Source organism: Pteropus medius, unplaced genomic scaffold (assembly GCF_902729225.1).
Source record: "Pteropus medius unplaced genomic scaffold, Ma_sr-lr_union100, whole genome shotgun sequence".
NCBI lineage: Eukaryota > Metazoa > Chordata > Mammalia > Chiroptera > Pteropodidae > Pteropus > Pteropus medius.
In genome coordinates, this window is record NW_024346667.1 from 872,917 (window position 1) to 888,431 (window position 15,515).

Sequence of the window (15,515 nt, forward strand, 5' to 3'; positions counted from 1 at the left end):
CCAGGGAACACGACTGCACCTCCACGCCCGGAGTTCGCACACGCCCACGGCGGCGCCCAAGCCCACGCCGCAGCCCTCCGACCACCTCTGCCACCTGCGCCAGGCGCACGGCCCCGGCGGAGGCGGCTCCGCGGCCGTCTCGCGAGAGAGCGCCTGGTGGTACCTCCTTCCTCTCAGCTGTCTTTCTCTCCCCGCCCCCAGACTGATTGCGCGGCTTCCTCTGGAGGGCGGGAGCCTCGGACGTGGCGGGGCCGTGCCAGCTAGGGTGCCGGGCCTGGGGCGCTCCGCTTGGCCGCCTGGCAGGCTGGCCTTCCGCGCCGCCGTCGGGTCCCCGACAGGTCCCGGGCCTTTCCAGGTAGACGGGTGCGGGCCCGAGTGACGCCGGGGAGGGGGCCGCGGGCTGGGCCGGAGGACCGGCGAGGCCGGGCGGGCGGGCGGCTCACCTGCGCGCGCTGGGCGGGGCGGGGTCGGCGGTGCGCACGCGCGCTGTCGGCCCGGGGGGCGGGGGCTCCGGCGACGTTGCGCACCCAGGGCGGCCCGCGGGGCGCGCTCGGCGGCGCTGGCGTCAGCTCCCAGCCGGTCCGCGTCTCCTTTCCTCTGCCTCAGGTTGGGGCGGGTCGGGAGGATGGCCTCGGAGTTGGAGTCGTCGCTGGAGGCGAGCTTCACGGCCAGCGGTGCGCTGTCAGGGACTTCAGTGTTTCTGCCGCCAGCACGCTCCCGCATCTTCAAGATAATCGTGATCGGCGACTCCAATGTGGGCAAAACGTGCCTGACCTACCGCTTCTGCGCGGGCCGCTTCCCCGACCGCACCGAGGCTACTATCGGGGTGGATTTCCGAGAACGAGCAGTGGAGATTGATGGAGAGCGCATCAAGGTGAGCGGATGGGGCACTGTCAGCGAGGAAGGACGCCCCGGGATGACACGTGTCCCAAGCCCACCGTGGGTTAAACGCTGGCCCTGTACAAGTTGTGTGCTCCATCTTTTCTCACGCTGATGTGGAGATTGGAGTTGGGAATTAGAAGAATTTGTATATAGCAAACTTCTAAGGCAGTGCTTCTCCATCATTAATGGCATGCGATTTATCCAGGGATCTTGTACTGTGTTTTTATTTTTCTAAAGGCGGATTCCGAATTGGTAAGGTCGCAGGTGATGCCGATGCAGCTTGTCCGTGGGCGACACTTTGAGTACCAAGTGTGTAGGGGCCTCCACTGACTCATTGGCAGTGTCTCATGTGCTGGGAGTCAGTGGAGTGAGACCAAAGGAAAAACAGCGAAATTTCTCAAGCATGGAAAATATATTTAATAACTATTATTTATGAAACAGCCATCTGAGCACTCACTGCCCTAGGTGTTGTGGCAGTACAGCCTTCTTGCCTTTGAGGAAGTACTTAGGTATTCTTTTGCATCCAGTTTTGCTCCCGCAGTTTCTGTATGACGCTGGGTTGTTTAGAAAAGTCTTTTCTAGCACAGACGTTCTATACATAATAGTTCCTGCTTGGGTTGCCAGAAGGGCATTCTTGGCTCCATTGTCTCTCCCAGTTCTTTAGTTATTGCCGGCTCCAGAGACTAGTAAGCCCAAGGCCAAGACGAGTTCTGAGGAGTTGGAATGGGGCATAGAAGAATGAGGATCAACGAGAGGGCCGAGTCCTCCTGACGGTTTAAACCTTGGACACACTTCTTCATTTCAAGTAACCACTAACTCCTCAGCCATCTGCTGCCACAACCCCTTAAAACACGCAGACCCTAGGAACTGCTTTTCCTTTAAATTAGGACGTTCATCTTTACCTCATACTCCGTGGGGGAGAAATAGGCTCATTGCTTCATTCTTAACCTCACATCCTTGAGGCAGGAACAGTTTATTTTTCAGTTCCCTAACCACCACCCTACCCCTCACCCCACTGCACAGGGGTTTAAATGCTATTGATGGTAAAGGAGAAATTGGATTGAAAAGAAATCAACCTGCTCTAGGTCTTTTTGCCTTTTAATTTTCACCTTAATTTTTCATTGTCCCTTTCAGTGCTACCAGCGGTGGTCTTTTGGGTGCACTGTATTAGAGAGTTAAGAAAGATTTATATTCATTACAGAGGAAAAGATAGAATAAGAAGAGACTGAATATTTTCATCAGCATTAAGTTAGGCCCAGACACTAGTGGGCAAGGAAAATAATGGGGCTTCTGGGGTCTGGGAGGTAGTTTAGTTGGGGAGAAGCCATTCTGGGAGAGGAGAAAGTGCACGGACATTGGAGACCAACTTACTTGGCTCAAATCTGAACCTATGAAAGGGTAAGGACGGGAGTGAGTGTCCTTAGTAGGATGACCAGTAATGCCCGAGATTGTTCCAGTTGTAAAACTGGAAGTCCCGCATTCCTGAAAACCCCTCAGTCTCAGAGGAAGTAGGGTTGTTGCTCATTCTAGTCCTTAGGTGGATTTCTTAATCTTTCAGTCTGTTTTCTCTTCTGAAACATTGGGCTAATAATAGCGAATCAGGCTGGTATGAGGATTAGATGAGAACGTATATGAAGCACCAGGTTCGTTGTTGGTTCTTAAGACAGCTCTTCCCTGGTGGCTTAACATCATTATTCCTCTTTGGCACCATCAGTTCTGTGGCTGCTGAGAGTGAAGCAGCGATAAAGTAGGGCACAGGCAGACAGCTGAAAGGGAGAGAAATTCTCCCAAATGGGAGCAGGATATAAAAATAATACATAGAGGAAAGAGAGAGAGGAGAGGAGTTGAAATTTAGTGGCCCTTTATCTGCTTCTTGGTTGCCATTTATACTTTTAAGATCATGGATGAATCTGATGCAAATTTAAGAGCTAGCCTTAGGAATATACTAAACACCACTGAACTGTATATTTTAAAAGGGTAAATCTTATGTGAATTACATCTTTTTTTATGAAAAAAATTACTTCAAACTGTATCTTTAATATTTAAAAGATATTTGGGAATAATTTGGATGATCCATATAAAAGCTGCCCAAATAAATTAGAGCTGATCTTTTCTCTTTTAATAACATGTCCTGTAGCTCAGATATTCACAAGTCATTTCATTGAAGAATGATTTATGTTTTAAGCGCAAATGTATAATGTTTTAACATACATTTATAAGTTTTAAAAAAACACACACAAAAAGGAAATATACCAAAAATAATCAGTGGTTGTCTTTAAGGCAGTTTCTCTTTTATTTCTACTTTTCTTTGTTTTCCTTAAAACCATGCATTTCTTTTATAAAAACTAAACTTAAAAAAATAATAATTATACAGAATTTAGACCTGTCTCAAAGAACTGCGGAAGTCCTCAGTAAATGTAAATGGTGGTGATGAGGCCGTTTATCCCTGACACTATTCGTTTGTTGGTTTTGTTTTGGGATGGGATGGACTCAGTCATACTCCTCTTCCCATCAATCCTGCTGAAAATCCTATGCCTTCTAATCACATTGAGACTTCCCAGAAACAGGAAGTATGAAATAATGTCATACTTTATTGGAGAGCCATAAAAGTAATTACTAATTTAATTACTATTTTCCTCTATTTCTGTATTGCTCTATGAGAATTCACTAGGTTAGGCGTCTAGTTTGTACCTTGAATATCTGTAAGTTGTACAAGTCTTTCAGTTAAAAATTAGACCTATGAAAGGTAGAGAAAGGCATATAGTAACTAAGTTTATAGGAATTAGACACATTTGTTAAAACCTGATATAGTTTTCTCTTAATATTTTAAAATCAATTTTTGAGGCATAATTTCATCCAAATTCGATTTACTGAAATTTAAATGCTAAATTGAAATATTTTTTCTGATACTTTTACTAATTATGCGGTATCTAGAGTAGCATCATGAAGTCCGGATCCCATAAATAATACCGAAAAGGCATGATGGAAGGATACAGGGGTACACTAAGTGAAGACATACTGAAGACCATGCAAAGGTGATGCAGCTTTTCCATAGGAATAATTTGCATGAAATTTTCAGTTTTCCTTTTTTTTCCTTTTTTTCTTTTTTCCCATTTTCAGATCCAGTTATGGGACACTGCGGGACAAGAACGATTCAGAAAGAGCATGGTACAGCACTACTACAGAAATGTACATGCTGTGGTCTTCGTGTATGACATGACCAACATGGCTAGTTTTCACAGCCTGCCATCTTGGATAGAAGAATGTAAACAACATTTGCTAGCCAATGATATACCACGGATTCTCGTAGGAAATAAATGTGACTTAAGAAGTGCCATTCAGGTACCTACAGACTTGGCACAAAAATTTGCTGACACACACAGTATGCCTTTGTTTGAAACCTCTGCTAAAAACCCCAATGATAACGACCATGTGGAAGCTATATTTATGACCTTGGCTCATAAACTTAAGAGCCACAAACCATTAATGCTTAGTCAACCCCCCGATAATGGAGTTATCCTGAGGCCTGAACCAAAGCCTGCAATGACGTGCTGGTGCTAAATAACAGTCTTTACCGTGCTGTTTAATTTTGACTAAAGAAATACTTTTGAAGTATGACAGTGATAGTCATAAAATTTAATCTCAAATATAATGGGTCATCCTGACACTTTACCATTTATCATCATCATGCTTACTTTTGTATTTTGTATCTACTTAATTGAGTTTGTCACTGTGACAACACAAGGAAAAAGTTGGTTTTCAGGTGAGGTTAAAAATGAAGCAAAGGTAGGATGAGTCAGAACATGTTTCCATTGAGAACCCGGTGAAGGGGGCTTCCGATGAGAGCATGATAGAGTTCCAAGAGTCCATGACTGCTCGATCCTGTGCTCCTGTGATTGCAAAAAAATACCGAAGGTTTAGTACACACTTAATGGTATGTCCTTTGAATGAGAAGTGTTTCTCAGTAGGATAAAAACTAGTATTTGCCTCTCCCTAGAGTTTTTTCTCTGCGTTATTATTGGATTTCATGACATTATTACTGGTACATTTTAGAGCCAAGACTGGAGTTCCAGTGGGAGGAGTAGGTGTAGAATGTTTTCTGGTTCTCAAGTTCATAAAGAATGACTTTCCAAACAGTTCTGGATACTTGATGTTTTTAATCAATATCAACGAGGTCTACAAAAATCGTTATTTTTTAAAGAGTAATTTCAATTGTTTTCTTACTAAATTATATTAGAATATGCAAGAGTCAAATTTTAATATAAATGAAATGATATTAAGGTGCTTTATGTTTTATTATGATATCTTTAAATGGCGAAAAACAAATTGAGAGCAGGTGAGGAGTTGTAACTTGGGAGAAAATAGGTAAATATGGTTTCTGGCTACCACAGGAGACCTATTCTTAGCTTTTATAATTTCTGGATGTAGATCTGGCATAGTCTCTCTTGCTCTCCTCCACCCCCTATCAACTTAATAAGTAAAGGCTGAATTAACAAGTCATCCACTTGGATCGTAGTACCGAGGGCATACCTCTAATTGCTATGAGTCTACATGTATTTCTGTAATAGTATTGTGTTACAGTACAAAAATCTTTAAACTTTAGGGCCATGACATGAAATTCCTCCTCAATTTGAAAAACAAATTAGATACTGAAAAATATTTTGTCTATCTCTAGGTAGTAGAATATTTCAAAATGTTTTTTACCCTAGATACTTTTATTTTGCATTTAAGACTTTGCACATAGAAAATGGTAAGCTTGCATATGAAGCTATTACAGGAATGGAATGTAAGCCATGAACTTTAACGGAAGTGTACACGTTGACTAATTCTGATAGATTGCTGTCCTTGATAATTTTAGAGGAAATTAAGACAAATCATCATTGTACTTACGTATTTTCAGACTGTGGGAAACCAATTAAATGTATATCAATCTAGTTTAGGATTTTTGTTTTATCATCATGGTGGTCCTAACTGGGTAATTTAATTATAAAAACGAGATTAGGTAAGTGAACTAACTGAAAGTAATAATTATAGGAAGTAATTATTCAGTTTTACATGTTAGAGATTAAGGGAAAACAAGTTGGCTTTATTTGTGTTTAGGGAGATTAATCCACTTTTTTATGCTAGAATTAAAAATGATTTGACATAATGTTGATTTGTAACTTTTTATAGTAAAACAGTGACAGCTGTAATCATGTGATGGGCATAACAGTTTTTTAAAGAAGGGAACCTGTTTATTGCTTTTCAAAACATTTCCTAAAGTAAGGGAAGAAAGTTTACAGACTTTCCAAGCACATGTATGTTTTTTCAGTGCTATTATTAATGATTTTTTTTAAGGAATTTAACTTTCTTTTTGTAAGAAATTAAGTCCTTTACAGTTCTGTGAAAGGACTGATTTTTTTCACTTTAATATTTATTAATTTAAAAATATTTGTATCTCATTTGTAATAATTTGTTTTAATATTTTTCTATGTGTGTTTTTATTTTTAAAAAGAACATACATATTAGTTGAATAGGGATAAAGCTTTTAAATATTTTCTAAAATATTTATAAAAACAATTCATTGACTGTTGAGAGAAGTCACTTCCAAAATGATGGCTATCAAACAATTAATTATTAATTTTTAAAGCACAGATCACATATTTCATAACTCCTGTGTGAATTTATTTTAACTGTGACCTTTAATTAAAAATATCAGATATGTTTTGGGGAAGTCTTAATTTGAGAACACCAACGGAAGCTCATTCCAGAATCTAATGTAGTTAGCTATTAATGATGATGCTTTATTGACAGTATACTGCTAAAATGTTTCCTCTTGAAATCTAAACTAAAGTTAAATAATTTTGTGGTGGAATAGTGTCACTGTAACATTTCCCTCACGAAGTTCAATAAACCAGCTTTGCCATTAAGAAATTGTTTTTCGATTGGTGCCATCTGGGTGATTCACTGGGTAGCTCGTGGCAGAGTAATTAAAAGACTTTTCGAATTGAGAGAGATGCTACGCATTTTTCTATTACATGGCGACATTCTCATTATTGAACATTTCTATGACACGTGTCTGGGATGTATTTCATACTAAGGAATATGCTACCTTAAAGAGTTTTTAGGAAAACAAACACATCTATCTCTTCCTGGTGGGTGTTGGAAATGTTTCTATCTGATGGGCTTTGTTCCTAAAGTCTGTGTCACCTATAAAAATGCTCCTATCTAAGCATTTAAAAGTTAGAATTTTCCATTCTGTTTAAAACTTCTCCGAACTAAGACTTAGTTTTTGCATCCATTAGTTAAAATGTAAATGCAACATGCAGTTTGCAAGAATGAATTGGGGAGATGGAAATCTAGCAAACGAATCCCAATAAAAACGTTTGTGGAGCGGGTGGGTGGAACTGAGACTCAGCTCCAGGATTAATAAGCCTGGGCGATGATGTTTTTCTACTGTTTGGACTCAAGGATCTTTGTGAGGTCTTTTTTCTTTTTAACTTTGACAGTCATTAAATGCAAGTATCAACATAACTGGATTTAGAAACATCATGAAGTGTTAAATCAAGATTTTCAAAGTAATGAAGTGTATTTAATCTCACCATTTCACTCCATTCCTCCCTAGAATATTACAGTGGGAGGAGGAGGAACTGCTTGCATTAATGAGGCTTCTAGAAGGCTTGATTACATATAATGGTCTCCTCATCTTCACAGTCAGTCTCTAGTATTTACATGTCATTTGTCTCCTCCACAGTTACCCTCTTTCCCAAAGTGTTCGCCATTTGACAGTCATATCCTTAAGTGACTCCTCTCCATTTTTCAATAATTTGGCTCCAGGAGGTTTCAAGAGGAAAAATTTCCTGATGTGATGGTTGAGTCATGCTTCGTGAAAATGAGCAATTCATGCCCAGCACGATGCTACAGCAATATTGCATTCAGACTGCCGAGAACATGTGTCTTCTGGGAGTTTTGTTACGTGAAAGTAAAAACGAAGTCACCGCTTTTAACTCCTTTGCTAAGCTTAAAAAAACAAGGCGGCAATTCTTAATTTTAAAAAGATAATGAACTTAATGAAATGCTCATCTTTTTCTCTTGTATCATGATGGCAAGCAGGGTCCAGTTCTACCAGCCAAATCTCGGCAAGACCTCTGTAAGCCACGTTCCATCTCCTTAAGCCTCAGTTTTCTCATCTGCAAAATGGGACCAATAACAATACCTGCCCCTGTTTATACCTTAAGATAGTTATTATTAGATTGACTTATACAAACGAAATCCTCTTAGAAGCATAAAGAACTTCGATTGACAAGGTCGTTTCTAATACAACCTCTGCTTTCTATTGTATTTTGTCTTATGGGAGCCATCATCCTGAAACTTCCTACAGCCAGAATCTTTTTTGGTCTTATGAATTGAAAAATTAGATACTCCCGCTTTCAGCTACAGCAAAAACAAAATGAACAAAAAGCACCGAAAAGTACAAAAGAGACCTGAAAAAAAAAAAAAGAATTGAGCCTGAAATATGAAAGTAAAAATTAAGAAACAATGAAGTGTCTGCAAACTAAAAGTTACGCTGACATCAACTGCTAAAATGTTAATATTCATAAACACTACATTTAAAATCAATTAGTAGGTTAGATTACTTCCCTTCAAAAGGACCATGTACCATTGCTTGCTAGGAAACAGATCACAAAGTAAATGGTTTACTTGGAGCTAAATCATGAAATAATATTTTTCAGAAAAATAGTGCTGTGAGTGCATTTTAATATGTTTGCTATGATGTGGGGTGAGCCCTCCAAAAGAGAATGCTTGGAAATTTGAGTACAGACTGGGAGCCACGTGGTATCAGGGAATGACTGTTTATTTTCTTAGTTGTGATGATGGTATTGGGGTTAAGTGGGAGAATCTTAGGAGATGCATGGAGAAGTATTTAGGGGCGAAGTGTCTGGATGTCAGCAACTTGCTTTCAAAATGTTCTGCAAAGTAATATCAGCTACGTGGTGGGAAGGAGGAGGCCTGGCCTCATTTATCCTGCTCATAGTAGCCTTAGGAATAATACTTCCCACATCTTCGCGGTCAGTATCTTCTATTGAAACGTCATTTGTTTTCTGCACAATTATCCTCTTCCTTTAAGTGTTTCCCATTTGAAAATCGCGTTAGCTGCTTTCAAAAGTTTCTCTGCAGAATGATAATAAATGTACGCGCGTGTGTGTTTATGTCTACACACAGTCCCGACTTAGGATTTTTCGACTTTACGGTGGTCTGAAAGGGAGATGTAATAATTTACATGAGATATTCAAAATTGTATCGTAAAATAGTCTTTGCATTAGATGGTTTTGCGCAGCTGTGGGCTAATGTAAGTGTTCTGAGCACGTTTAAGGCAGGCTAGGCTAAGCTATGCTGCTCGGTAGGTTAGGTGCACTAAATATACTTCCACTTACAATATTTTCAACTCATGATGGGTTAAAGGGGATGTAATCCCATTGTAAGTCGAGGAGCATCTGTACATACACACGTATACAGAGAGAATAAATGTGAAATGTTAAGTGTTTTGAGAACCCCACGGAAATGAATCAGAAGAGCTGGTTTGGATAGAGGAGGCTTGTGAAAAGAAAAGGAAAGAGAAATGGGTGTTTAAGTGGACAGCGGGAGCCACGTTGGCCCTGGCATGTGATGCTGAGCTGGCAGGAAGCGGGCAGTTCACCTTGATTGGCAGGGTCACCTTCACTTCTAAATGCCTTTTCCTGAGAGTTCCTGAGATGTCTACAGCTGTGGCGATTCCAATAGCTATTGGGTGATGATGGCTGACAATATTTTCCACTACGTTCCATTTTCAGCCAATCACAATTGCTTTTTTTTTTTTTTTTTTGCTGCCACGTTGGCTCCCCGATTTCCCCTTTCTGGAAGTCGTCCACCCCTCATACGTGTCCTGTGTTAGACGCTTGTTATTCCCACTATGACCTCTTGTGTAGCCTCTCATTTCCTTTGATGAAAAAGTGATGAATAGGAGATAGAGATCCATAGAGAAGACCCATTCATTTATTCAGCAAATATTGAATGAACGCCTTGTATGTTTCAGTCACTATGAGAGAGGCTAAGGATGTAGCAATAAACAAGGCAGACCAAGTCTGTAGCCCAGTGGTGCTCATATAGATTCCAGTGATATAAAAGACAACTAACTAGTAAGTGAATACACAGAATAGCTGGGTTAGGGTGAGGGTTAACAATGAAATGAACCGGGTGACGAGATGGAGGGTGAATGCAGGGGCCTCCTAAGACAGGATGGTCAGAGAAGGCATCTCTAACACAGACCGTGTGAGCCAAAAGCTGACAGCTGAGAGAGCAAGCCGTGCAAAGAGCTGCAGGCGCGCACCGGGCAGAGGAATCAGCAGGTCCTGGACCCAGACAACGCTTGGCACGTTTGAGGAACAGAAGGTCTGGCTGGGCTGCAGCGCGTCGGGGAGAACGTTCTCAGTGGCACTGGAGAGGAAGCGGGAGCCAGCCTACTGTAAACAGCTTGGGTTTTATTCTGACTGCAATGGGAAGCCATCGAAGGGTTTGGGCAGGGCAGTGGCTGATCTGCTTTACTGTTTTAAAGGATCACCCTTGGTTGCTGCGTGCAAAGTGGACGGGAGAGTGAGACATGAAGGCAGCTGAGTGTTCCCAGCGTTCCCAGCGTAGCGTTCCCAGCGGCTCCACTCCGTCACTGGCCACCCCTTCCCCTGACATCTCATCGGCCAGCACTGGGTCTGGTGGCCAGTCTTAGCTGCAAGGGATTCGTGGAATGTGACTATTTTAGGCACAGGAAGCCAAGGGGAAAAATGGCTTCTGAGTGACTTTTGGCAGCGTCTGCCCCTAGGGTCATCTGCATGATTCTTAAAACAAACCTATGAACTAGGTGGGGGAATTTTTATTGGACTCATTTACAATGGGGAAACAGTGTTAAAGAGCACAAACTCCCGACGTTTGGCCTCAAATCGAAGGTGCTCTTCTCACGACTTTTCATTATTCTGGACCGTGCTAAAGGATGACCCCAGTCACACGTGTCCTGCTGTGTCTACTGGTGAACCATTCTTCCAACTGCGTGCTCAGCATCCAGTGTACCTGGGCAATTACCACAGCTGAAGGGCACTGGGCGGGGGGGAGTGCCAGGTTTATTGGACCAGACTTAGGAATGGAAAGAAGGCTTTTAAAAATGAAAAGAAAAAGTAGAAAATAGTGTCTTTTATTATACTAAGAAATGTCGTTCCACCAAACAGAATAACAAGAGCATGCACCCCAGAAGATGTGGAAGACAATCCATTGGAGCAGGGGAAGGATTTTAAAATATGATGTAGACACAGATAGAAGTCCAGCATTGCGAATATTTAATACATGCATTCGCATCGGATGTCGGACAGACATATGCCTTTCGCAGCAGAGAGGCTCACAGCAAGCAGCACCTCCACTTGCCATGCACTTTCAGTGGATTGTGACAAGACAGGTTTACAGGTGCCTGGTTAAGTGGATTTACTAGTAATACAATCTTAAATGGTTAACTCTTTATAATTCTTCGTAATGAGATAGGAGTGTCAATGAAATTCTATTTAGAAAAACAATGCTTAATAATTGCCTATGTATCTCTCTCTCTCTCTCTGTCTATATATATATGTTTTCACATGGTATTGGAGCATGACTATGGTATTATAGATTATACGCAATGAATATTCAACAGATACATTTTTTCAGATTAATGAAACTCTTGCTTGCATTTTTTTCTTTTAACCAGTTAGGATGGAATTCTTTCCCAAGTAATTACATACATGCACTGTTTTCTACTATGAAAATTAAGTGACACAGCTAATGGAAAGTACCCAGTACAATGCTTGCTGAATAGTAAACATTCAATAAATTATGCTATTGTTACTCTAGAAGTTCACAGGAAGCGACCACAAGCTGGGTGGGGTGTGTTTATTGACCTTGCTGGTTTCTTCCTAGAGATTACGTCAGGAGACATTCATTATTTTAGGAAATTTTCCTTGGCTTAGTGCTCTTCCTGGTTTTGATAGGCTCAGAACCTGGATATCTTGTCAGCGCAGTGTGAATAGCTACACCTTTCAGGACAGTCTTTAACCGAATTTGTAAGACAAAAATTAGAACCAGAATTCTAGTCTAGTCACAGATAATGAAGACTATGACTGTGGATTGAGGAGCTGTGCTAGCACCGTCAAAGAGAGCATTTTTTTCAGGAATGAGGACAAGGGATTTCCACTTACATACGTGTAATATTTCATGCCACCTAATAGATCCATTTCACAGTAGAGATTAGCTTGCCGATGAGCCCAGGAAATCCAAGGAAGGCACTCACTTGGACAGAATTAGGACAGGTAATGTTTGCCTCTGTGACACTTGTTTTTTGATATGTTTATAGTTAATAACTTTCTCTTCTTTAATTTCCTTTTTTTCTTTAACATTTTTTAATGTAGATTTGGAAACATGTAAAAATACACAGTATAAGATAATGAACCCCCATGTATCCATTGCCAACTTCAATCATTAACCACACTCGGCCAGTCTGCTTTTATGCACGTCCACATCCACTTCCCCCACTTCCTGTATTGCAATTTGAAGAAAATTCAAAAACATCCTGATTATTTTAAAAGATAGTTGATCAAATCAAGTCCTGCTGGTTTGAGAGCCATATTTTTCTTCCCCTGGTGACTTTAGGTAGCTCTGCCCTGATCTTAACACGGCTCCCAGCGAGCTGTTTCGGAGTTCTTGGAGGAAGCCTATGTTCCAACAATTACCCATTGCCATTAGGCAGAACACATTCCACCTACTTTGATCTTAATTATTCAGGAATATCATTCTGAACATCGCTTATCGGACTGCACTGGAGAGCGGAAACAGGCGTTCTGTGTGCTGCCTGGGGGCTTGGTTCACAAGCAGGATCTCTGGGAGGGGTCTGAGGACCTGCGTAGTTCCCATGTTCCCAGGTGACTCTGCCCCCCGAAGCTGGGGAAGCACATGCCAAGAACCTGAGCAGAGAGTGTTCAGTCCGTTTTTAAGCCGCGGTGTTGAAAAACTGGAAAAGAGACTTCTAGAAAACCAGCTGCATTTTTCTAATTCTTCTCCCACCCTTCGCTCTTGCTGGCTCTCACATCTCACTGGGTCAGAGACTGTGACACTGGAATCTGATGTTCCATGGTGGCTGGGTCAGCGTTGTTCCACAGGGCAAAGTGCATAAACTTGAGTAGCTACTGGCTGCTCAGCAGTCGCGTGCTTTCAGGTTTCCGGCTGCGTCCCATGGAGTTGTGGGTGCAGCAAGTCTTACCTAGATAAGCGATGCTCCTGCACACACACAACACACACACTCATACACATCACACACACACCACACACACTGCATACAGACACGCACATGCGCACACACCACACACATAACATACCATGACATACACCACACACCATTGCGTTCGCCCAATATTGGATAATACAACTTACAATAATTCGCCACTAATTGGCAGCACCACATTAATTTTGCTTAAGACTCACTAAGCATCACTACGCCATCCAATTAATACCCACGAATAAATAACCAACGCGTCGCGCGCTAATAAACACAATTCACACGCTCAACGTCGCGCCACACCACAGACACGCGCCACACAATAATCTGGCTATTACGCCGCGCCTACACACCATTGGTACATCTGGGTTGCGTGCCGCGCATAATTAATGCATATAAGCTGTAACGTCATTGCTCCTTTGCGCCGTGCATTATCGGACGGTACGGAAGCCCGCGCGGATCACATTAACGTTATCGTTGCGCGCCAGTCATCACTGGATCGCGCTGTTACACAAATATTGATATGGAATTCGGCGCATACACTCATGCGCGCAATACCAATATGAGCATGCTAATACACAAAGCACCTATAAATTATGCTAATAATACCTGAATAATATCGAATTATGCTCGTTATGTATACCACCATTGCACAAGCTGTACCATGGCACACACTATCATTACACTCATGTCACCATGCACACAAGCCACGCACACACAATACACATACTCATCTATACATAATGTCATGCACACCACACGCATAATACAATTATAACTCATGCCAAATTACTGCTGGCGCACTCCATACTTGGCACCATGCATATGTATAATCACTTACTGCACACCACACCGCACACGCACCCCACACATAAATTAGCTATTGCATACACACTGCTCCTGTCGCTTGTACCATGCATACACTACACACTGAACACAAGCCACACACACCACATACACACAACACACACACGACACATACACACATTGGCTGAATGCTATCTTTTGAATAGATCTACTATGTAAAAAATTTTCTAGAAATTTCTGTAATATCCCCATTCTATTGGGATAAGTTAGTTTCCTTTTAGGGACCAATTTTAGTAACCATGAGATGGACACGACTCCCCTCAGCGTTGCATCCTGCTCACATGGGAGGCCTGACTATAACTCCATTTTTTATTCCGAGCTACTTAAGATTTCCTTGTTTTGGAGAAACTACATTCCTCTGCCTGGGCTAGGAGCTGGATTCCAGAGTCTAAAAGAAATTCGAGAGGCTGCTGGTCTGTACATCCTTCCATCTGAGTGTGTGTAGTCTGTGCATGTGGTTCATTGGAAGGTAACTTCCCCTGGTGATTCATGACTCTGACCGCACCACAGATGACTCATTAAAAAACAAAGAAAAACAAGTGATAAATCAGAGAGGCACGAGATTAGATTAATTTAGGACTAATGAACTCATAACCCATGTTTTGCAGAAAACTGTGCTCTAGCCAGATCAGTTTTAAAGAGCTACATGACATAAAAATGCTTTTGTTTGTTTTAAACGATATATCAGCTTTGTTCAATGTAATTGGCTGCAGCCTCCAATAGTACCCTTTCGAAATTTGGGCTTATTTAAAAATACAAAAGCCCTGGAAATGGTATCTTCATTTGGCTAGTTCAAGATCAACCTGATGATAGGAATAAACATCAGCCCGGTGTTCATGTTTGTTTTTCAAATGTATTAAATCATCCATTTGCTAAAGTTCTTTTTGTTTGATAGTTTTCATTTCAGCAGGATGAGAACGAACCCTCACCACGAGAGGGAGCTGGACCATGAAGACATCAAGCAGTTGTTCTGGAACCAGAAGTAAAAACGGGTCGTGCAGGCGATTTGGGGCCAGACCATCAGTATTATTGGCAGTGACAGAAGTTATTTTCACAAGTGATGACTCCATTCTTTTATCTGCTCAGACCAAACTTCAGAGTCAGCTTAGACTCCTTATTTCCCAATGTAGAAAGCTCGTCTTTTTATCCTGACGCTTTGACACCTGGGTCCTGCTGACCCTGGGCTACCAATCCCTAGAGACAGCAGACAACTCGTGTCTTTCATATGCAAACCAACCAATCCAGAGCCTGTGTGGCAACAAGCTGCTGTACAGGCTCTTACACTCGGGGCCACTCTGCCCCAGAGCCAGGTCTCAGACCGCTAAAGGCAAGACCTGTACCCCAGCACCACTGAAACTATTCAATCCTAAACTTGCTTGCCCTGCCTCGCCTGCCTTTCCCCAGAAGCCGCAGTAGAGGCTCTGACCCGCATTCCCCCTCCCCAACTGTCCCTGGTGCGTCCCCG

General features: G+C 41.9%; 1 protein-coding gene across 1 annotated transcript; it reads left to right on the plus strand.

The window, feature by feature from the left end:
- The first annotated feature begins 218 nt into the window (after positions 1–218).
- Positions 219–6,872, plus strand: RAB33B (RAB33B, member RAS oncogene family). Its single transcript, XM_039875811.1, has 3 exons — positions 219–355; positions 607–874; positions 4,003–6,872. Exons 2-3 carry the CDS (start codon positions 626–628, stop codon positions 4,441–4,443), a joined length of 690 nt encoding a protein of 229 aa, XP_039731745.1. The 5' UTR covers positions 219–355; positions 607–625; the 3' UTR covers positions 4,444–6,872.
- The last annotated feature ends 8,643 nt before the right edge of the window (positions 6,873–15,515 follow it).

Bases quoted from the DNA above. Each gene is read 5' to 3' on its own strand.
- RAB33B (XM_039875811.1), top strand. From the start codon at position 626: ATGGCCTCGGAGTTGGAGTCGTCGCTGGAGGCGAGCTTCACGGCCAGC. The intron at 875-4,002 runs GTGAGCGGATGG...TCCCATTTTCAG, and splicing joins TTGATGGAGAGCGCATCAAG to ATCCAGTTATGGGACACTGC.